The sequence below is a fragment of the Dermochelys coriacea genome, chromosome 6 (genome assembly GCF_009764565.3).
Source record: "Dermochelys coriacea isolate rDerCor1 chromosome 6, rDerCor1.pri.v4, whole genome shotgun sequence".
Classification (NCBI taxonomy): Eukaryota; Metazoa; Chordata; order Testudines; family Dermochelyidae; genus Dermochelys; species Dermochelys coriacea.
This window is the reverse complement of record NC_050073.1, coordinates 114,180,070-114,204,006: the sequence shown is the minus strand read 5'-3', so window position 1 is coordinate 114,204,006 and position 23,937 is coordinate 114,180,070. Positions and strand designations below refer to the sequence as shown.

The window sequence follows — 23,937 nt, the reverse complement described above, 5'->3', positions numbered from 1 at the left end:
GGTATCAAAGTCTTTCAGCATGAACTATCCCAGGCAGTCCGATCTCCACTTCCCCAGTGGCTAGTAGGGGAACCCGGGCCTGCCCTCTACCCCGGGTTCCAGCTCAGGGACCCTCTCTTCAGCAGCCAAAGTCTGCCTTGCTGCTTTTCCCCTGAGCCTTTGCTGTCTTTCTGGCTCGACCCACACTCTGGGGTTGCCAGCTGCACAACTCACTTCTCCCAGGGAATGACTACAGACTACTTCCCTGAGCCTCCAGCTGCTCTCAGCTCCTGGGCTTCATACACTTGCCTCCTGTTCCCATCCAGCTGAGCCTCCTTTAATTAACCCCTGCTCCCTGGCTCTTCCTTCAGGTGCAGCCTGGACAGTTAATTGGCCTACCTAGCCACCTTACTCCCTTCAGGTTGTGTGTGGGTTGGACACCCCATCACAATGGAATTAATTAGATGGCTTGACAGCTTGTTTTCTCTGCTTCTTTTTTTGGTTGGCGCCAGACTCTTCTCTTCCCCCCTTCCCAGACGTTGATACTTTGGACTGAAAGATAATGATCTGTAATTGCAAAGCGTGGTCCATATGTAACCAAATATTGCCTACTTTTCAGTCAATCCTTGCCTTTCAATTCAGTTCCCAAAGTTAAAGGATATACATTAATATTTCATATTGAAGACTTCTGTTGTTTCATCTAAACAGATCCTAATTGCCAGAAGAATATTGTGCCAAGAACAAGTTGCTGCAGCAGAAGAAATCTTGCAAGTTTTGACACGTAATATTTCAAGCCAGGTGTCCCTCCCGTATTTTGAGATAGCTGGGCTACAGACACGAATTAAAGAAGTCAGAGAGAGACTCCAGGTTTCTGTTCCCTATCACTATCATATTCAGTACACAGATATCCTTATTTGTAGTATTTAATGGTTAGAAAAATGTCTTTTAGGGTCCATGTAAAATATAAATATTTTTAAAATATTTGAACGACTCTTCTCTTGTCAGGCACAGAAGGAGAAGAGATTTCAAAATTAATATCCAAAGCTGAGAAACTTGAGTCATGTTATAAAGGAATATTTTAATTGCTTTAACAATACTCATGCACACCCTAAAAATTGTCGCTTTTTTCCTAGGCTACCATGAATAACCTAGACCTTATCTCACCCAAATCTGAAGAGACTCTGTCAAAAAAGGAGGTCATGATCAATTTTGAAAAATCCCAGAAGGAGCTTGAAACATCTATTTTAAAAGCTATGCAACTCATTGGCCGAAAAGAGAGCCCCGATGAGCACATTTCAAAAAATGAGGTGGGTTTAAATATTTACTTCCTACCTGTGTCATATGAAGATTGACTATCAGAGCACATTATTTCATAGTGAGATTTTGTGACTAAAAAAATCTTACACAAGTGGTCCCCACATTTTTAAGGGTCATCCCCACCGTTACCCCTGTTCATCCCCCCCTCCCCCTCCGAGCTGGGGCCGGGAGTGTGGCTGCAGTTCCTGGGATGGGGAAACGCAGACATGGTAAGGGGGCTGAGGCTGGGGCCGCAGCTGGGGGCAGGTCTAGGTCTGGGAACAGAGCTGCAGCCAGGTGTGGCGCCATGGTTCGGGACTGGGGGTTGGGCTGGGCATGAGACCAGGAGCTGGGACTAGGGCTGGAGGTGGGGCCAGATCAGAGCTGGGAGCAGAGTGGGGCTGGGTGGCACTCCCTTCCTGCCCCCATGCGGCCTGGCCTGGGCCCCATCATGCCCCCCCCAAACACTCCTCCATGCCTCCATAGGTGGGCGCACCCCACAGTTTGGAGACTTCTGTTTTACACTGTTGTGGAAAAGAGCACGTGTTTCTTGGCAGTTCTTACAACTGGTTTAAAACTTTTTATTTTATCATTATTAACATACCTAAACTTTCTGTAGAAATATTAGGAATCTTATTCATAACCTGGATTTTTATATTATCGTTATCTGTGTGTATTTTGTTTAAATCCCCAAAATGGTAACCACGCATTATAAAATCTTGATCCTAAAATAAGGCTGTCGTTTTTCTATTGAAAAGATATCCTGAACTTTGTTTCTCCATTTCACTAATGCTAGGAGGTCTCTCCATTTCCAACAATGCCTTATTAAACATCTGGCTATTAGTTTTAAGTGCATTATCAAAACTTTGAAAGCTGACTAAGTGGCCATCAGACACACAAGTAACTTTTTGCACCTATCTTTGACATGATTTGAAGGGAAGTAAAACCTAGTTTAGATTGTTGTTTATAATCGCAAAAAGAAAAGGAGTACTTGTGGCACCTTAGAGACTAACAAATTTATTAGAGCATAAGCTTTCATGAGCTACAGCTCACTTCATCGGATGCATCTGATGAAGTGAGCTGTAGCTCATGAAAGCTTATGCTCTAATAAATTTGTTAGTCTCTAAGGTGCCACAAGTACTCCTTTTCTTTTTGCGATTACAGACTAACACGGCTGCTACTCTGAAACTTGTTTATAATCATGACAGTAGTATGGGGGTGTTATGGAGATTTATATAAAAAGAAACTGAAAGTTCTCAAAGCTACTGTAATTCAACCTCCTTGGTTATATAAGCTATTCTGTTTACTATCTGTCTTCTTATATGGCTCCATCACTCCCATACCCAGGCAACTATAAGGCACTCAAGAATGTACAGCTGTGAACCACAGTCGTGTTTCTTGGCTAGTTAAGTCTTTGGTCTCATCCTGTATCATGTGCCCCAGCTCTGGGACAAACTTCTCGAACGTGGATATAGATGCTGAGTGCCTCAGTTTTTGGGGTGCCTAACTTGAGACTCCTTAAAGACACCTGATTCTCAGAAAGTGCTGAGAAACTACCCTTGGAAAATCCAGACCCCTTTAAAGTGTCTTAAGTTGGGCACCCAAAAGCATTAGTCACTTTTGAAAATCTTGGCCTTGGGCTAAATTGCACCATTTAGGAGGGCCTTGGGCTGGAAAGCAGTGCAGAACCAGCACTGGGAATACTCATAGGGATTCTACCTCAAGGAGATTGTCACGGGGTCACTCATCACAGTAGTGCCTCCTGCTGGGTGTTTTGGGAATTAGTCCCAGTGGGTATACCCTTGGGTGGTGGCTCTCCGTCCTCGCCTCCGCCTGCAGACCCGTTACAGCTCCTTCCTCTCAGTGTCTGCTTTGTGGCACAGCACTCCAGCTGTGTCACCATCCGGTTCCCCCCCTTCAGAGGGACTCCTCCAACAAGAGTCCAGCCACTCCTTGCATTGGCTTGGCAGTCCACAGCCAGGCCGCTCCTTCAGCGGCTAGTGGGAGCACCCAAGCCCACCCACTACTCTGGGCCCCTGCTCAGGGCTCCTGTAAACAGCAGCTTCCTGCAGCCTCTTCTTTCCAGCTCACTGTCTCTATTCCCTGGGCCACTTCCACACAGCCTCAGTTCCTTCTGCTCCTGCCTCTGGCTCCAGCTCCTTTGCCCTCTTCCCAGGGCCTCAAGCCTGCAAGTCCTGGCAGCCCAACAGGAGCTCTCCCAAGCTCCCCCAGTCCCTGCTAGCACCTGCCTTTCCCCAGGTGCTGGTCCCTCTGTAGGCCTCTAGGAAGCCAGTCTTCTCCCTAGGGCTCCCTGCAGCAGAATAACTCCCTCTGTTTTGCAGCTTCCTTTTATATGGGCCAACTGGGCCCCGATTGGTTAGTCCAGCCCCCTCCCTAATTGCCTGCAGTCCTACCCTAATTGACTGTTTACCTTGCAGCCCCTCCCTAGGATGGTTTTAACTCCTTCAGGGCCAGTGGGGGCCAGGTGCCCCCTCACAGAGACACAGTCCCCTTCCATGCTTCCTGTCATATATAGGAGGTGTGCCCCATTGTCTGGGCATAGGGAGGCAGGAGAGCCACTGACCACTTTGTCCGCTCCCCGTTGGTACAAAATGTTCCTGTGATAGGTGTTGTGGGAACTGTACCTGCACTTTCCCAAGCGTAGGGGCTGCAGTTGTCCTTGGCCCTTTTTCAGGCACAGAAAGTGCAGGAGTGCAATTGTGCTCTGGCCTGCCTATGCATTCACCGCAAGGGTCTGGGACAATCTAGCCTTTTGCCATTGCAGCCCAATAATAAGTACCTTGTCATTCATTATTGTATAGTTTTGATATGATAATGACTGTTTTATGATACACATAAGTGAAGATCAATTCTGGTTTTGTTTTGTTTTTTTGCAGGAAGCTCTTAGCATTTTGGACACAGGAATTCTTGAAAAGTTTTTGAAAGCAGCTGAACAATTAAAAAATATTTCACCAGCTCATGAAAAGTTAGCAGTGGAGGAAAGATGCAAAGATGTTCGTGAAAGATGGGAGGTGAGAAAATATAAATAAGAGAATGAGTTGTTTTTTCTCATGAGACCTGGTCTCTTGAAAAACAAATTTTTGTTACAGAATAGACGTTTTTATTTGCTTTGTAGCCCATTGTCACCCCATGACCATCACACTGAGACAGTGCATTCTGTACTTTGCAGGCAGTTCATCGTGAAATCATATCATGTATTCAGTTCATAAAGGAAATTGAAATAGGGAAATTTAATGCAACTTTTTCAAAACTCAGTAAGCAAATAAATAAAGAGAAGAAACTTCTTAGCATCAGTAAAACCAAGTACCTCGTGTTCTTCTTATAAAAGAACATGAGGTACTGTATAAAAATGCTGTCCTCAACTTCTCTGCTTGGTGACTGTATTGTATATCCTTCTGCATTTTATCATTTAATTTTCTTTCTAACTTCAGACTGTTCCACAATTGGAGGAAGCAGGCTTTCAAAGAGTCACCTCCTTGCCAGTAAATAAAATAAATAATATATAATATATTATTTATTATATTATTATTTATATAATAAATAAAATAAACTAAATTTTTTCAGTTTATACCTTACTTTATAATCATCTCTTACAGGTAGTGTCAGGGTTCCTTCCCCAATCTGAACTCTGGGGTACAGATGTGGGGACCCGCATGAAAGACTCTCTAAGCTTATTTCTACCAGTTTAGGTTAAAAACGTCCCCAAGGCACAAATCTTTCCTTGTCCTTGGACGGGTAGTGCTGCCAAGTGAGTTAGACAAAGATTCAGGAAAAGGACCACTTCGAGTTCCTGTTTCCCTAAAATATCCCCCCCACGACTTCTTTCCCCATTGGTCCTTCTGGTCAGGTGCCAACTAGGTTAATTGAACTGATTAACCCCTTACAGGTAGGAGGATTCTGTATCTTTGGCCAAGAGGGATTTTATATTACTGCATACATAAAGCTTGTTACCCTTCCCTTTATATTTATGACAGGTGGTTTTATTTTTAATTCTTAATTACTCAAAATGTAATAATTAAAAAAACCAAACTTGACATGCACTGTAGCTCCCATTCAATGCAGTAGTTGCATGGCTAAGGTCCTATGCATAGAGCTGACACTATCCACGATTGTACGGAAGCCCCAGTTTAACTCCTTGTTTGTGTTGCACACAAACTAGTCTCATGACTTTAAGTGGTGTTTTACTAGTTCATAGGCCTGTGCTGGTCCTCCGCCCAGGGGTAAATTTCACACATTGTGTAAGAAACTTTGGTTTACATTTTACATTTTTACTCATGTCTTTCTCAGTCATCTCTTTTTTTAATTTTCTTTTCACCTTATGTTTTCAAAGTGGTTTGAGAGCCTCAGTTGAAAGTGCATTTACATGACAAAAGAACACTAAATATAACAATGTATGAAAATAACCACATTGTTATAATTTATCATGTGTTTGTTTCTTCATTTAGGCTTTTTTTTCTCCTGAAGGCAGCCTTGGGGAACTAAACAACTGCCTACAAGTTCTTAAAGCAATGCGTGAAAGACTGGCTGCAGAAGAAACTCACCCAGAAACAAAGACACTAATTGCAGAGTGTGAACAAAAGCAAGAAGAACTTCAAAAATGTGCAGCAGATGCTTATGTAACTCTGCTGTCCCACGTTGGAAGTGGTCAGGCATCTAAACAAGGGTGAGTATTTTGTGGCACAATGTATCATAGCTTCATAAAACTAAGACATCTAAATCATCCTCCTGCTGTTGCAGGATTGTAACCAGGAGTATATTTTCTCGTGTAATTGTTCTTTTAAAATATTTTAACAAACTAGTCTATGTCATGTTAGATTAATCTTTGGCAGAGTTGCAGTGCTTGTTTTTTGTCTTGTGATATATACTGCATGATTGCAATGTTTTTTCTTTGTATTCACTAGTTGTTGCTCTTGTTATTAAGCTGAAATTTCTTTTAAATCTTAGGGGCTCTATACTTGCTCCTGAGAATGCAGAAAAGGAAGCATCTTCCCAATCAGTTGATATACTTTCAACTCAGGAGGTATGGAATTCAGATCATAGACTCATCGGGTTAGAAGGGACTGCAAGGGTCATCTTGTCTGCCCCCCTGTCAAGACACAGGATTTGTTGTGTTTAACCCATCCAAGACAGATGGCTAAAGACATACCATTAGCAAACATTGGTTTATCTAGAGTGGATCATGGGCAAATGGAGAGAAATTATGTCTGTCTGTCTATATCACAGTGGGACTCAAGCACTCCAGTCAAAGCTCAGGACCCCATTTTGCTCACAATGTACAAATTCTTATTGAAAAGACAGTCTGTGCCCCAGAGAACTTAGTCTAGTTCCTCTCTCTGAGTGGAAGTCATTCCTGTGCCAAGGCCACTTAAGTCCTCAAAATAGGACTCAAGACCTGGTATTGCCCTTCTTGATAGGGTTGAATTTCAGCCTCTAGCACTGGAGGAAACACGCCTAGAATACTACATTCAGTTTTGGGCCCCTCAGTAGCCAAAAGATGTGAACATGTAGGAGGGGATATAGAGATGAAAAATGCTGGAGGAGTTCACTTCTAAGGAAATATTAAAATAAAAGAATATGTATAGCTTTATTAAACAATTGCTAAGATAGAGGGATACAACTATGTACCGGTAGTGGAATGCCGTAGACGAAGGGCTCTTGTTTAGAGTGTGGTCCAAGAGGATGATGATTCATGTGACCCAAGATGTACATAGGCAGCACAGTATTCATCAGCAAGACATCCAGAAACATGCTGGTGATCTGCACAAAGAGTTCAGCTTGAGTCTCCATTGTGTTAGCACCAATGGCTGAGGATATAGAGGAAGCATCTGTTAAGGTAGCAGAGGTTGCTGTATGCACCACTGTGATGAGGAAGCTCTCTCACGCTGTGCTACAAATACTGTCCATTGTATAGTGATGGAATCTGCTGCTTTGGTGATGGCTTAAGTGTCATGTGTATAGTCCATGGAAAGAGGTATATTTCATAATTTTATAATTTTACTTAATAATCTAGTTTGTGAATCTTATGTTCATAAATTGAGCTTCTTCTCTCAGAAACTAGGTGTGTTTCACATGAAGAAGTCGTTTCTTTTTGCAGTGTATGTATGTCTTCTCATCTTTGTAGAATGTGTAGATTTAAGGTAATGCAGTTATCAACATAATTGATTTTTACATTTGATTAGGCATCAGGACCAGTTTCAGATGTAATTTTGGAATCAGACATGAAACAACAGAATGGTGAAAGTTGTACAAAGAAGTTTGAGAAAGACACTGATTTGCCCTTAGAGACTTTATTAGAGAGGTAATTTTTAAATGGCAAAATATGCACATTTAGAGAGAATACTATACTAAAAAGTAAATTGGAAATTTCATATATCTGGACTATTTTTGCTATTCTGAATTCTGTTCTCTACTTATTCTTCTAAATTTTGTTTTATCTATTTATCTTACTAAACAGTCTCTCACAGTAGTATCTAAACGTAAATTAGATCTCTGTAACAAGGAAACTAGTGGATTTAGTGATTTTTCTGGTTTTCTATCTTCCTTGGTTAGAGGAAACTTTGCTTTTGGGTGTGTGTGTGCCTGAATATGATGATGCCAAACATTCTGGGCCAAATTTCCAGAAATTCATTATTTTTTACACAAAAAACCCCATGTTTGAGCCTGAAATTAGACATTTGCACACAACAAATCAGGTAGCTAAGTGAGCAGTTACTCCATTTTAAACACAAATGCTTATTCATGTAAAATTTGGAATTTAGGTAAAAAAAAACTAATTACATGAGCAAATTGCTGAACTTACTTTAATTGACATTAAAGTAATGGCAATTAAAGTAATTGTTCAGCAAGTCACAACCCCAGTTATTTTTCCTTTCCTGTCTTCTGTTAAAGTAAAGTTGACACTGTCTAAGAACTATTGCATCTTTTCCTAGCTTTGATACTCAGAGGAGTAATCTCGAACTTCATTTACAAAGAATCAGAGATGAAGTAGAATCTCCTTTTACTGATGAAATAAAAGACACCTTATGCCTTCAGAATAAGCTGCTAGATCTACAGGTAAATATCGATCATTTTGAAGAATATGTTGCTTGTCTACAATTTGTATGATATGTTAGGAAGAGGGGGTTAAATTACTCTCTTTTGAGGCCCTCTCTTTCAAGCTACTGAGCATACTGCTGAAGGGTAATGCATGTCCCAACTGCCGTTGGCTTCAGTGAGAGTTGAGGACATTCAGCAGTCATAGGAAGGCTCAGCTCTTTGTGAGATTGAGGCCTTACATGGCAGTGGAGTTGTGCCGGTGTAGCTGAGAGGAGAGTTTGGACCATTGTGTGCAAAATTACTCCAGCACTATTGTAGTTTGAGAGGATCTGAATTGTTTGTAAACAATTATTGTTTTGTTATGCTCTATATTTACCATACACAAAAAACTATGTTAAAAGAACATTGAAGTTCCAAAGTCAACTGCTCCTCCATATTATACTCCTGGGGGAATTCTGCTCCAAAAAATTAAAAATTCTGTGCACAATATTTTAAAATTATGCAAAATTCTGCATATTTTATTTTTCAAAATAACATAATATAATCACACGAGCTTCAGTTATTTTTGGTCATTTATTTCAAAATACCTGTCAGCAAGTATGTCTGTAAAAATACAGACAACAAAAAAGATTCAGGAAATGTTTTTTTGACAAATAGATTCCTTACTAGGCATATTAATACAGAAGTCTGAGTAATAATTTGTTTAAACTACAATACAGAACCGTATTTCCCTGACTTGGGGGAGTTAGGGGTAATGGAGGAGCTGAGGGAGAGGAAAGTAAATTTCTGGGAAGGAGCCTGGGTATGAACTTGGAGGGTTGTTGGATATGGGTGGAAAAAGTATGGAACAGGTTTTTTGGGGGGCAGGGAGGGATTGTTAGGGAGCTTCCCCCATGCAGACCCTGGCTTACCCCTAGCCTCTCCCATACAGTCAGACACATCTGCCCCTGTCCCCATGTGTCCCTGCACCCCCTGTCCACATGTGTCCCTCCACCCCCACTCAGACATCCACTCCCCTCCATCATGTGGCCCTGTACCCCTCCCCCAGTCCCCATGTGTCTCTGTGCCCCCACTCAGCCAGCTCCTGTGCCTATGTGTCCCTGTACCCCCGCAACCTTTCCCCATGTGTATCTGTGCTCTCACTCAGCCACCTCCTGTCCCTATGTAGCTCTGCACTCCCTCTCGCATCACCATGTGGCCCTGCACCTCCCTCCCACCTTTGGCCCTGTGTCTCCACTCACATTCAGCCCCTGCCCCAGTCTGTTCTCACCCACTAGCGCTTATAGGCCCCTGTCTGACCCCCCCCAGCACCCCATGCTGCCTGTCTCCCCATAGCACCTGTCTCCTGACCTGGCCTGACAGGTGCTGCAAAGAAGGCAGGCTCTTTCTTTTCCCTGGCTGGCTGGGAGCTGCTGCTCTATGCTAGCACCACATTGCCCTCTGGTGGGCAAAAGGCAGAACTGCAGCAGCATTTGAATAGAAGCTTTTTTCTGCGCAAAAAATTAAAAGTATGCGTGGCTCATTAATTATGTGCACATGCAGTAGCTCAGAATTCCTCCAGGAGTAGTAATACTCTTCCTCTATGATGCCTGGGCCCTAAAATGGGGCCACTAAGAGCACAGGAGAGTTTCCTTGTTCTCAGTTCCACTTGGCACCACACTTGCCCCTGGCAATCAGGAGAAACAATTGCAGGGAAAATCCTATTCAGCCTCTGCACCCTGGGCTGGAGCATTTTCAGTCACTCTCTGAGCATGGCACATGCACAGTCCAGTCACATGTAGGAGCTGTGAGGGTGTGAAGCTTACTCACTGCGGGCACAATCTTCAGAGAATTTAGGAACTGAACTCCTAACAAGTTTCTACTGAATATGTGCAAACCAAGCTAGTTCAAAGGATTATAAATTGGCCAAATTTGGGTGAATTTTCAAAGGGATGGTAAAAGGCACATCTGACCCGCCTGTAAAATTTCAAATCCTTGCTACAAAGCACGGAGGCACTGGAGCTTCTGAGTGAAATGGGTGTAAGAATTTTTGTAAACATGGGTAAAACTATGTAATTTTTTCCCTAATCTTGTTCTGAAAAATGGCTGAAACTTAAAAAAAACAAAAAACAAACAAACAACAAAAAAGCCTGAGGCACCTGACATGGAAAAATGGATATGTGGTGCTTCCAGCTCAGTCTATAATAATGTTTCTAAAGGTAATTTTCAAAATTGACCAGTTTGTTTCCACAATATGATGCCTTTGAATGAATTAAATGTATGTATCTTCTTTTAGGAGAGTGAAGCTAATTCTTGTTGGACACAGTTTGAAATTATTGCATCTAAGTTAGAAAATCTTATGGATGACACAGGGAAGCCTGTTAGCTCTGAAACACAAAACAGACTTAACAGAGAGTGGAGTGAACTTCAGATTATTCTAAATGCCAGGTATAAAATATCATTATACTTTGTGTTACTTGAGAAATAGTATATCATCATACAATTAAAATATGTATTGTATAGTATACATTTTGCATTGTAAGGCATAGTTAGGATTGTATGTTCTGCTCGAACCCTGGCATTTTCCAATTTAAACATACAAACTTAACATGATCTTAATGTATTTTTATGGAGTATTATATGCTATATATTAGTGGTTCTCAAACTGTTGGTCGAGACCTCAAAGTGGGTCACAACCTCATTTTAATGGGGTCACTAGGGCCAGCATTAGACTTGCTGGAACCCAGGGCTGAAGCTGAAGCCTGAGCTCCACCTCCAACTTGGGCAATGGGGCTCGGACTGCAGCCCCCTCTCCCTCCGCACGGAGCGACAGGGCTTGATCTGCGGCCCCCTTTCCCCTCACCCAGGGCGGGAGGCCTCGGGCTCCGACCTCCCCTCCAAGGGGTCATATAGTAACTTTATTGTCAGAAGCGGGGTCGTGGTACAGTGAAGTTTGAGAACCCCTGCTATATATGCTACATATAATATACCATAGACAATTAGAGATACTTACACTAAGAACCATAATAAACAAATCTCTGTCTTATAAGAACATAAGAACAGACATACTGGGTTAGACCAAAGGTCCATCTAGCCCAGTATCCTCTCTTTCGACAGTGGCCAATGCCAGGTGCCCCAGAGAGAATAAACAGAGCAGGTAATCACCGAGTGATCCATCCCGTCACCCATTCCCAGGTTTTGGCAAACAGAGGCTGTCCATCCTGGCAAATAGCCATTGATGGACATATCTTCCATGAACTTACCTAGTTGTGTTTTGAACCCTGTTATAGATTTGACCTTCACTACATCCTCTGGCAAGGAGTTCCATAGGTTGACTGTGTGTTGTGTGAAAAAATACTTCCACTTTATAAGATCACTTTATAGTATCCCTAAGTTTTATAGTACATTTTTTTTTTCAACCTTTGAATTAAAATCTTTAGAATTGGGGCTGTTCCTATTTAAATCTATGGAAGAACTACTGTTGACATCAGTGAATTGCTCCCAAAGTCTATTAGCTAATTTTTGGTTTACAGTAAAATTGTGCTTTTTGTCCTGAAATATGTACAGGATCTTTTCTTGCCAGCTTCTCCTGTTCATGTTTATTTACCTTTCTTGTAGAATGAAGCCTTTAAAGATTGCTTTGGAAGTTGTTTCGCCAATAGAAAATGAATTCATTCTTCTATGTGACTCAGACAAGCAACGTCACAAAAAGGACATTCAGCAATTTACTCTGACAAATATTGATCTCATATATGGAGAACTGAAGGTAAGGAAAAACACAGAGCCCACATTTCAGTTTTCAAATGTGAGTACAAGGTGAAACTCTGAAAAAAAAAAAAAAATAGGCATTTGTACATGCAAGAGCTGATAACTGCATGGAACTTCTCACTCAGGGATTTGGGAATAGCTTCCAGTAGTCTGAGGGTTTTTTGACCCTTCTGACCTTTAACAGCATGCTGCCCTCTTCTCTCTTAATAACATTGCAATTTACCAGTCGTACCTAAGTGTACACCAATGGTACCCATACAAAATGGAGTCACAAATAGTCCTTGCTCATAACTGTCTTTTTCTCATCCGAAATGGCATTGGTCCCAATCTAGCTGTTTAGTGTCAGGTTTTCTGAGTTGAGGAAGCTCCTGCTGCTGCAAGCATGATCAGTAGTCTTTTCTGTGGGTCTTACCATCCGAAACCAGCTCCCCAAACATTCTTAGAGTCAACCTACTATGTGGTGTAATTCAGATTGCAGAATATTTCAGAAGACTATTATTATAACCCTGAGAACTTCCCTTTGCTGGACACTCACCAGGCTGCAGTATCATGGTTCCCACACGGCCTCTGCTTCCTAAAGCTAAGCAGAGTTTAGATACTGTCTCTCTGGCACTGGACTTCTGGGCACACTCTCTGGGTGCAGACCCTATGTCTGACCCCTTCTTGGCAGTGGAGACCATACAGTCCAATTACCTAGGCTCTGAAACTAACTCCAGTTGTCTCAAGCTCTCGCGGTAGCTGCTGCATGCCCCCCGAGGTCCACCAAAGCTGTGGATCCTCTGTTTTACTGTTTTGTTCTTCAGGGAGTACATGATACTGTAACCAAGTAACAGACTCTGCAGCAGGATTTTTCAGCACACCTGCATTTTACTTTTAGAGAAACTATAAGACTCCCCGTATAGGGTTGCCAACTTCGTAATGTGTAAAAACTTGACGCTCCAGCAGGAGTGCCAGAACCACCCCTGCCCCTCCCCTTTCCTCTGAAGCCCTGCTTCTGCCCCGCCTTGTCTCCCCAGACCCCACCCCTGCCCCGCCTCTTCCCCCGAGGCCTTGCCCCTGCCCCACCCTTTCCTCCTGAGGTCCCACCCCTGTTCATTCCTCTTTCCCCTTCCCCCTGTCGATCGCTGCTCTTTCCCTCTTCCCCCTCTCCCTGTGTGGGTTGGGAAGGACTCACCTGCAGAGCACGCAGTGCAACCAGGAGCCAATCACCATTAAAGCTTGTTTTTGAGCTGATTGGCCTGGGCCGGGGCCGGGCCACACTGTCTGACTGGAAATTAAAAAAAAAAAAAAAAAAAAAAAAGCAGCAGCTCCTCCCGGAGAAGCCCAAAACCAAACAGTAAGCTACTTAAAAGACCCAGAAAAACCCAAAACCAAGCAACAAGTGACCTAAAGAAATCATAAGCCAACTCTGCTTAAAACAAGTGGAAATTGGCTTGTGTTAAGCGGACTGGGTCACAGGGTTTTGATCAGTCCTGTCAGTCCAAGATCCTCCTGTGCTCCTCCTCATGACCAGTTTTGCCTTCTTGTTCTGGTCCTTGAGAGAAAGCTACCAAGAGAAAACTTAGGTCCTGTTATAACTTTCCAGTACCCTCTATCATGTGACCTTGATCACCCTTAAAGCCCCCCTCTAAAGACCCGTATCAGGTGATCAGTTGCTTGATTTATTGCCCACCTGAAGTCCAAACTGGAAAAACTGGTTATGTGCAGCTTGGTCATCCTATTTAACATACCCGTTGCATTGTCAGGGCAAAGTCATTCAGTGTTAATGACTTTTTTGATTGTCCTGTAGCAGCTTCCGGACAGGGTATGTGATACATAACATGGTCTCTGTCAGCAAATGACTGATTAAATACACACTGAGGCATAGTGAGTTTATAAATCAATTAGAAGTCATAGGTTTTACATGGACAGATTTTCCCGAACTGTCACAAATCTACAGTGTTTGTGACACTTCTCAGGAGTACTGGGTTGTGAGGTACCGCACCACCATCCGCTATGAATGTGAGGAACTCTTGTCTATGCCTGCTGTGGATCAGCTCCCTGAAACTACCAGCCTCTGGAACACAAGCACTGCATGCCTGGCATCTGCTGGCCCTACTCTCTCTCTCCAGGTTAGCAATAGGCACACACCATCCACTGAGTCCTCCCAGCGTCCCCATGGAATGCCCAACCCCTCTTCCAAACACAGGGATTCGCTACTCCCAAAGAAACAGTACACACCAGCTTCCACAATTCAACTCAGGATCACCACTCCTCTTAACACACGGCGTGCGCGCGCGCACACACACACACACACACACACACACATATATATATATATATATATATATATATATATATATATATATATATAAAAATAATATGTATTAGGGAGAGAAAAAAACAAGGATAAGTTTATTACCAAAGAACAAAGATTCAAATGATAGAGAATGAGAATATTGGAACTGGATGCATGGGAAACAAAATCATAACACGCTTTCTAGAGCAGTGGTTCTCAAACTTTTTTTTTCACGGACCACTTGAAAATTGCTGAGGGTCTCGGTGGACCACTTAATGATCTTTGCAAATATTGTTTGCACCATTAGCTAACTTTTGTAAAGCGTTTTGTCTAAAAGCACTATATAAAAAAAACCTTAATAATAATAAATTAATAATAATAAATGTCTTTTTGGTCTTGCAAATAAAAGCACACAACTCATATTTTAATATCAGTAGTCTTACCTTTCTAATGCGATGGGTGTGCTCTCTCTCCCCTACCACAGCAGCCCCCAAGCTGGGGCTGGAAAGGAGCGGGTTCTCTCCCCAGCTGGGCAGCCCCCGAGCTGGGGCTGGGAAAGAGGGGGGACTCTCCCTCTGCCCCCACCACGGCAGCCCCCAAGCTGGGGCTGGGAATGAGGGCCGTCTCTCCCTGACAGCCGCAGCCCTGGAGCTGGGGAAAGTTGCCTCTTTCTCTGGCCGCCGCAGCCCTGGACGTCCCCAATTCCCCCCACCCCCTCTTCTCACCCCACTGTCCCCTCCCACCTACCCCTCTATTCCCCCCAAGGCCACTACCTCACCTTACATGTGCGTCTTCTCCAGGGTCCAGGCACCTAATTAGTGGAGCCATGCATGCACGACTCCACTAATTAGGTGGCTGGCCCTTCATTCTCTCGTGTGCCACTGCCCAGGCACGCACCTTAAAGGGAATTATCTGTGGACCACCTGTATGGGGCTCTCGGACCACTGGTGGTCCATGGGCTACAGATGGAGAACCTCTGTTCTAGAGCCTACACTTTACTAACAAGGCATTCCCCAATCTCCTGCAAGATAGCTTACCCCAAGTCCTTTTCCCAGTGTTTTACACTAAGTTGACTGAAATCCCTTCTTGTAAAATCAAGCCCACTGTTGGCTCGTCCTTACAAACTGAAGGTTCCAAGGGGAACCAACTGAGGGAACCAAGGCGGGAGTTCATCTGCACCCCAGATATAGTTTCAAATGTTCATAGTCTTACTCCTAAACAGGATTACCCCTGATGCTTTTGTTTTTTCCTGCAACCTCTGCTGCCTATTGATTAGTATTTTGCTCAGACTGTGAATGAGCATTCATTGGAAACCATACAATACTTAATTTGCACATGACCAGTGAGAGCGAGTTAAGCATCTCTTCCCTCCACCTTCCAGGAGTATGTAGATTACCGGTTGGTGACCTGGCTTAATTCACAGACGTAGAGAACATAATTTTTAGTATATGTGCACAACTACTCACATATTTTCCATACAAACATCTTGGAATGATTATGATGACCAGTGTGATACAGGCTTTCATTAGACACCTTACATGACATTCTATGGTGGACAAGTATGTAGATATCAGACCCAGGGGATTCCTGTACCCCTATGCATCTGCCAGTTGGCATCAAGAGATCCTTGGATCACAGTGTTATTTCTGAAGAAGCGAGAGGTCTGATGTATATGTTTGTTCCCTGTTAAGATTTAGGGTATATTTAATGAAAAGACCAAACAGCAAAACCCTAAAGACTTTCTTCTTCATGCTGTTAATGTTGTCAGATTTATTTTGGGTCAGTCTCATTTTTTTCCAGCCATGTTTTGCTTAGAATATGAGATACAATTTCTCTTTCACTTTGCTAACCCTGCTGTGGTTCTCTCAATTTCAGAAGGTCCAGAGCTGTATAGTAAATCAGATTGAATTATGCAAACAACTGGAAAACCTAGACAGCTCAACAGGAGATGAATTTAATCTAACAGATTTGCAAGCAGCATGCGAGATTATGCTTAAATATAAAAGGCAGTTTGAAGAACTGAATCATAAAATGCAGGTCAGTGAAACGGTCCTCAAGGAACTGGAAGCTTTTTTGGCCTCATTGAGAAGAGTTAAACTTTCTATTGAGCATGCAACAGACTCTTCAATTTCTGACAAACCTGCAGTTCAAGGAAACACATCAAAAGAAGCTGTGCAGCAAGAAGTTTCTCTCATGAAAGAAAAGGCTAAATGTTTGGATGAGCGCTTGAAGATGGTTGATATCTACTTGGAAGATGCTGAATGTGGGGGAAAGACTTGCTGTGAAAAACTAATTGCAGCTTTATCTGAAAAGGCAAACAAGGCTTTTGTTCATCTAAGTAAGCAGGAGCTCATCCAAGAAAATGAGTTACAGCATATTTTTTCCACAAGAAATATTGAACTCTTAAAAAGTATTCAAGATCTACATGATAAGATGAATAAAATAGGCTTGAAGGACCCAACAATTCCTGCTGTTCAACAAAGGTGAGTGTGTTTATTGTAGCTTTTTTAGATCCTCACTTAATCATTTCAATAAGTTCTGTTGATCTCATCTCTATGTCTCCAATCCAGCAAAGCACATAAACGTGTGTAACTTTAAGCATCAGCATAGTCCCATTGAAGTCAACTGATTGTCATGTTGGATCAGAGACTGCATTGTTTAAAAAGCCTTCTCCGTGATATTGTTTCTTTAACCCCATGCTACTACCCTTTGTTTGCTGAGGGAGTTGGGAGGGTTGAGTCATTAGTTATAGTGACCACCTGTGGTAGCAATGAGGTTGTCATTTACAAATGCTGCCAAGTAGCGTTATACAATATATTGCTAAATGGTGATACATACATTGTAGAAACTTTGTGTGTCAAAAGTCAGTGCATATCACACATGGCAAACTGAGAATTTTTTCTAAAATGATCTTCATATCCTCCTGTTAATTTACGGCGTTTATATATTTGAGGTGGGTCTCTGCTCCCCTTCAGGAAAATTCATTTACCATGTATCACACAGGGATTTGATACATTTTGATCAATACTAATTTATATCCATTGCTTTATTCATGAAATCCATACATTGTCACACTTTTCATTGAATAGGGCACATGGACTGAGATTTTAAATTGGCCAGAGTGACACTTAGTAGTTGAAGGCACTGTAATTAGCTACATTAATATAGAACCATTTGGCCTGTGAAATTTTGGATTAGATCCTCAGATGGTGTAAATTGTTACAACTCCACTGAAGAACTGTGCCGGATTACAGCAGCTGAGGATCTTGCCCTTCTACAATTAAAGTTAAGACCAGCTTTCTTTTTAAAGCTTGATTTTTTTAAGTCTTTTGAAATCTACAGGGTTACTTGGATTGCCTTGAAATTTGGAGTGCCTCAGGGGTCACTGGCGCTACGTATAAGCGGACTGGGTCTATGTCTACACTACAGCCTATGTTGGGAAAACTTAAGTCTTTCAGGGGTGTGAATATTCCACCGCACTGAGTGACATATGTTACACCGACATAAGTTATGCCACTTCCAGAGGTGGGTTTTTTGTGCCGTTGGGAGGGCTCTCTTCCATCGGCATAGAGTGTCTTCACCAGATGTGCTGCAGTGGCGCAGTTGTATCAGTACAACTGTGCCACTGCAGCTCTGAACATGTAGACCTAAGCAATTGCTTAGGACCCCGAATGGGTCAAAGGGCCCCCCTATTAATTATTAGTATGTGTTGGGGGGAGGGCAAAATATTCCTGCTTAGCGTCTCCAATGGATTAGCACCAGTACTTCACGGGGTTCTGCTAGTGACACAAATTTGGGGCCATTTCACCAAGGGGGTCCTGAGATACAGCTCCCAGAAAAAACCTCTTTTTTTAAAGTTGAGAGGTTCTTGCAAAGCTATTTTGGGTCACAGATAGAGATCAAACAAGGGCTCTGATCATCGCACAAGGGTGTCCAGTGCTCAAGGGTCACCCCAACAGAGGGCATGCCACCCACCCGCCCTTTGGGGGAAATCAAATTAAAAGGTTATTTCAAAAAAGATTTTGCTTCTCCAGTTTGGCTTGTCACAAGCATCCTGCATCAATTTTCATGTCAAATTGATGATATTGAGCATGCAGGGACAGAGGAATTACCAAGATTGTTAGCTTGCAAAGTTTCACACTAGCTGCAGACCTCAAGGGCATGAGCAGTAGTACTGATTCACCTAGCTAGCATCAGTTGGAGTCCCACCTTGGTTGGGAGGCTATTGCTGAAATCTGTCACTGCTGGAGGGTGGGGGAATGTAATCAAAGTAACTTTTAAAAAAAAAAAAATTAGATATGCAAATGATTGCAGGTGAAGGGAAGGGGAGCAATACTGGGAAGAGGACATGGGTTGAGTGGCAGAGGACCTGGGGGACAATAGTGGCAGGTGTGCTGGTCAGCCCGAGATTCTCCCTGCTGTGTGTGTACATCAGAATCTGTGTGTGTGTGGAGTCTGAGCCCCTCTCCTTACTCCCCCATGTGAGCTGGAATCTGGGGGTCCCTGTCTGAGCCCCACTCTCTGCCCCCCCGTGAGTGGGCCAGTATCTGAGACCCCTGCCTATCTGTGATGCTCTGGCCACCATCCCTGCTTTCCTCATATGAGCCAGGTTCTGGAGGGGTTTGCTTTCCAGGGGTGTCTGAGCTCCTCTCCTGCCCCACCTGTGGGAGCTGGGATTTCCTGCCCTCCAGGGATGTCTGAACCCTCTCCCCCTATGTGTGTGCCAGGATCTGGGGGCCTAGTGGCCCTCTGGGGGATCTGATCCCCTCTCCCTGCCCCCCCACATGTAAGCTGGGTCTGGGATTCTCTGCCCTCCAGTGATGTCTGAGCCCCACTCTCTTCCCCCATCTGTGTGCCAGAATCTGAGGCCCCCTGCCCTCAGACCTATGGAGGTCTGACCCTCACCCCCTCATTCCACCCATGTGATCCAGGTGCTGGGATGGGGGTTTGCTTTTTTGTGGGGTCTGAGCCCCTCTCCCTACCCATCCTATGTGATCTGTGAGTCTCGGCCCCCACTGGTGGTGTCTGAACCCCACTCCATGCCCCCCATGTGTGTGCCAGGATCTGGGGAATCCTGTCCATTTATTGGAGTCTGACGTCCCCTTCTTTGCCTCCCCTCATGTGAGCCAGGTTCTGGAAGGGTCTTGTCTTTCTGGGGTAGGGGTGAGCCACTCCCTAACCCCTTCATGTATTCTGGGGGTGTGGAGAAGGAGAGAGACACACCAGTCTTCTCTCACATGCTTAAAGTTACTGTAACAACCATGTAATAAAACTGTTCAAGTTTTGGGACATAGCCCATGGGTAAGATTTCTCTCACCAGCCCTGTTAGTAACTACATATGGCTAACATCTCAAAGCATTATTCCCATTCCACTATAACAAAATGTACAGGAGTGGGAGGAGCACTGAAGAATCACATAGCAATTGTGTGACCTCATGGAGAGACAGGACTATTCCTAGTTTTGCCACTGGCCCATTGAGTGACTTGGGTAAGTCACTTCACTCTCTGTCTTGGTTTCCTGTCTGTAAAATGAGGGCAATGATGAAAAGTTTGTTGAGATCTACTGAGGGAAAGCACTATATAAAAGCTAGATCTTTTGGTTATTTCCTACCTACAGTAGCAAACATCAGCTGCACACGTAGGTGAGACCTACAACTATCTAAACGATCACTAGCTCCTACCAACAAACATTTATCTTTCTCTTTAAAAAAGTAGGAAATTAAATGGCAAAAAACTGTTTTAATGCAGAGTTAATGTTGCCTAGTGATAGCTCATGCCCTTCAGAATGTGGAGTTCAGCATAACTCAAACGTCTGAAAACCAGAAACTGCAGAGTTAAGGTAAACAACCACACAACCTTAACTCTACCCTCTCTGAGCCATGCCCCACCACACACACCAGACTCACACTCTGCCTTTTCACTGTAATGGACAGAGAGTACTTGTACTTGCCCTAGGTTCAAACACTGAGCCTACACTCACCCTCAACAGACTTACAAACTTTAACAATCACTTCATACCCTTTTGCAAACCCTCCACACTTGCACGCAGAATATACCTAAACCTATGCTTTTCCTTACGCATGGTTAAATCCACAGACTGCTTTGATATTCCACCTTGCTACTGACATTACCCACAACAAGTTTCAGAGTAGCAGCCGTGTTAGTCTGTATTCGCAAAAAGAAAAGCAGTACTTGTGGCACCTTAGAGACTAACAAATTTATTAGAGCATAAGCTTTCGTGAGCTACAGCTCACTTCATCGGATGCATTTGGTGGAAAAAACAGAGGAGAGATTTATATACACACACACAGAGAACATGAAACAATGGGTTTATCACACACACTCTATCTACTATCAGAAGCTCGTTCATCTGCGCATCTACCAATGTGATATATGCCATCATGTGCCAGCAATGCCCCTCTGCCATGTACATTGGCCAAACTGGACAGTCTCTACGTAAAAGAATGAATGGACACAAATGAGACGTCAAGAATTATAACATTCAAAAACCAGTTGGAGAACACTTCAATCTCTCTGGTCACTCGATTACAGACCTAAGAGTGGCTATCCTTCAACAAAAAAGCTTCAAAAACAGACTCCAAGGAGAGACTGCTGAATTGGAATTAATTTGCAAACTGGATACAATTAACTTAGGCTTGAATAGAGACTGGGAATGGATGAGTCATTACACAAAGTAAAACTATTTCCCCATGTTATTTCTCCCCTCCACCCCACCCCCCACCGTTCCTCTGATATTCTTGTTAACTGCTGGAATTAGCCTACCTTGCTTGTCACCATGAAAGGTTTTCCTCCTTTCCCTCCCCGCTGCTGCTGGTGATGGCTTATCTTAAGTGATCACTCTCCTTACAGTGTGTGTGATAAACCCATTGTTTCATGTTCTCTATGTGTGTATATAAATCTCTCCTCTGTTTTTTCCACCAAATGCATCCGATGAAGTGAGCTGTAGCTCACGAAAGCTTATGCTCTAATAAATTTGTTAGTCTCTAAGGTGCCACAAGTACTGCTTTTCTTTTTACCCACAACAAGAAGCCCCAGTGCCTTGCTACTGAGACCACCTACATGATTCTATACTGAAATGACGTAGACTGGCACATCAAGGTACACATGCACCTTTTTTCTTTGATAACAAATATGGGGGGACTCAGACTCAGTTCCCATATCAAATCAAAGCTTCTCCAACATACTTCAACGTATTCTTCCACCTTCCAATACAGCTACACCTAACATAGGGAATGCAGCTGAAGTGCATGCAGATAATTCCCAGTGGCTGTTGCCAGCTCCAGTGGGGCAGAGTTAAGGTTGCATAGGCATTTATCTTAACTCTGTATTTCCTCCTTTTCAGAAGTTTGAGTTAATGCAGAACTTGACATTCTGTAAGGGCAGAATATCACCGGGCAACCTTAACTCTGCATTAATAAGTTTCTTTCCCATTTAATATTAGGTTAGTCAATGTATGCTGTTCATAATAAACTTTCAAAGAAACCTCAGACTTATATTTGGAAAAATCATCTATGATCTGTTTTAATATAGGGCTATATTTTTATTCCTTTTCTAATAAAGGATAAAATCATTAACTGAATTGGAACAGGAATTGGGTTGCTATGCTATTGAAATGAAATCCATACGAGAAATTGCTAACAAGTTTCTACCGACTGAAGAGACAAAAAGAGAAGAAGCAGATGAACAGTGCACAGTTACAGAAAGGTTGTTGGAGGATACAAAACTGTCACTTGCTGAATGGTAAGGGGAAAGAATAAAAATTTTAAGCAGGTCATATGAGTAATAACATCTCTCATAAAATCAAATGGAAAAAGAGCCTTAAACAGAGATACTTGAAAGTAAATAATATACTTAGGGAAAAAAAGAAAACATTGCTGTCATAGGACTAGAACTAGGCAAAAATTCACATTTAAAAAACATATGATATTATTATTGCAATCCTGTAACCCTATCATATATCAAGCTAAGTGTGGAACATGGTGAGTACTTGGATGAGAGAACTCTTAAGAAACACCTAGCTCCTGATGGAAGTGATGGTGAGTCAAGAAATGACACTTCCCTCTACGTCTATACTGAACTAGTGCTCCAGTATGAGGAAAGGGGCACTGTGCCACAGAAGGTCTGAACATTTAGATGAGACACCAGACTGAGATCCTAAACAGTAAGGATGGTATTTGCAAAGCTGCCTACAGGATTTAGATGCCACATCCAAATCACATAGGCAGCTTTGAAAATACCACCCTAAAGGTCCCGTGGCCATTACCGTAAATTAATCCCAATGACCTGCTCAAATTTCAGTTTGCGTAAATACATTTTGTGTACCGAGTTCCTCCTGCAATTTCAGTTGGAGGTGACATTTTTAATTTCTTGCCCTAAAATATGGTGAAATTTTACTGTATACGGTTGAATAGTTGTTGGGTTTCATCGCACTGGTGGGTGAAATGATCTTCAGAGTGAAAGGTGCAATATAAATGTAAGTTGTTAATATTATGTCACTTTTACCTGTGGAAGAGAGGAGGGGTTGAAGCTGTTCCTTTATACATGTATAGTAAATAATTCTGCTTTTTAATAGCCAGGAGCAGTGTGTGAGGGTGTTGGAGCTCCTGAAGCAGTATCAAAGCTGCAAAAATAGTCTGACAAGCATGATCCAGAAACAAGAGTGTGTCCTCTCACAGCAGACTTCTTACATGGGGAAAGACAATCTGCAGAGGATGATAGCAAAGGTGAGTTCTGTAGAGGTAAAGACCATAGCTGGAAAGTTAAATCCATACCCGATCCTCCCAGAATTTGAGGGGGTTCAGATCTGGGCTGTTGTTCATCCCATTATAGATGTAGGCTCGAGCTGCAAAAGTAGAGACTTGTTCTCTGGTTTCGGCTCCAAGCTATTTCAGAGTATATGGGTGTTCAGAACCAGGTTTTTGCGTTAGGCCCATTTCTAATGTTATACAGTAAACTAAACTCACTTTAAAAGTGGGAGGCTTTTTTAAAAATAAAAATGTAATAAAGAGAGAGGGTGAAATACTGACCATATTGAAGATAATAACAAAACTCCCTGTGACATCAACAGTATTTCAGCCATGGTGTTTTAAAATATCCTCCCAACTTTCCACCATTTTTATATATTAAAGCCTTTTATTGCACATTTTCTAAATACACAAGCAAAGCAAGTTTAATTATTTACTAAGAGGACATTTTAAATAGCTGAGATATGTAAAGACAAACCCTTTTTAGCACAGTAGACAACCCTCAATGAACATAATATTAAATGTGATAATTTTGGGCTTCTTGCTTCAGAGAAGCTTGTGGTGTGACTCTGTACTCTAACAAAAGATCAGAATTATAGTCTTTCCATATCACTCAGCTAATCACTTTCCTTCCTTGCTCAGAGGAATACCTGGAATACATTGGTTGAGATTTTGGGCTGTACCTCTAAAGCAGTGGTTCCCAAACTTGGGATGCTGCTTGTCCAGGGAAAGCCCTTGGCGGGCCAGGCCGGTTTGTTTACCTGCCACATCTGCAGGTTTGGCCGATCGCAGCTTCCACTGGCCGCGGTTCGCCGC

General features: G+C 42.8%; 1 protein-coding gene across 1 annotated transcript in view; it reads left to right on the top strand.

The window, feature by feature from the left end:
- SYNE2 (spectrin repeat containing nuclear envelope protein 2) overlaps positions 1-23,937 on the top strand; it is a 267,053-nt gene that overhangs the window by 65,760 nt on the left and 177,356 nt on the right. The window contains 14 exon segments of the mRNA XM_043517646.1: positions 688-846; positions 1,113-1,286; positions 4,173-4,307; positions 4,466-4,612; positions 4,615-4,632; positions 5,742-5,959; positions 6,241-6,316; positions 7,476-7,594; positions 8,226-8,349; positions 10,607-10,758; positions 11,929-12,076; positions 16,232-16,839; positions 21,938-22,117; positions 22,950-23,100. Coding sequence (XP_043373581.1) covers positions 688-846; positions 1,113-1,286; positions 4,173-4,307; positions 4,466-4,612; positions 4,615-4,632; positions 5,742-5,959; positions 6,241-6,316; positions 7,476-7,594; positions 8,226-8,349; positions 10,607-10,758; positions 11,929-12,076; positions 16,232-16,839; positions 21,938-22,117; positions 22,950-23,100 — 2,409 coding nt within the window.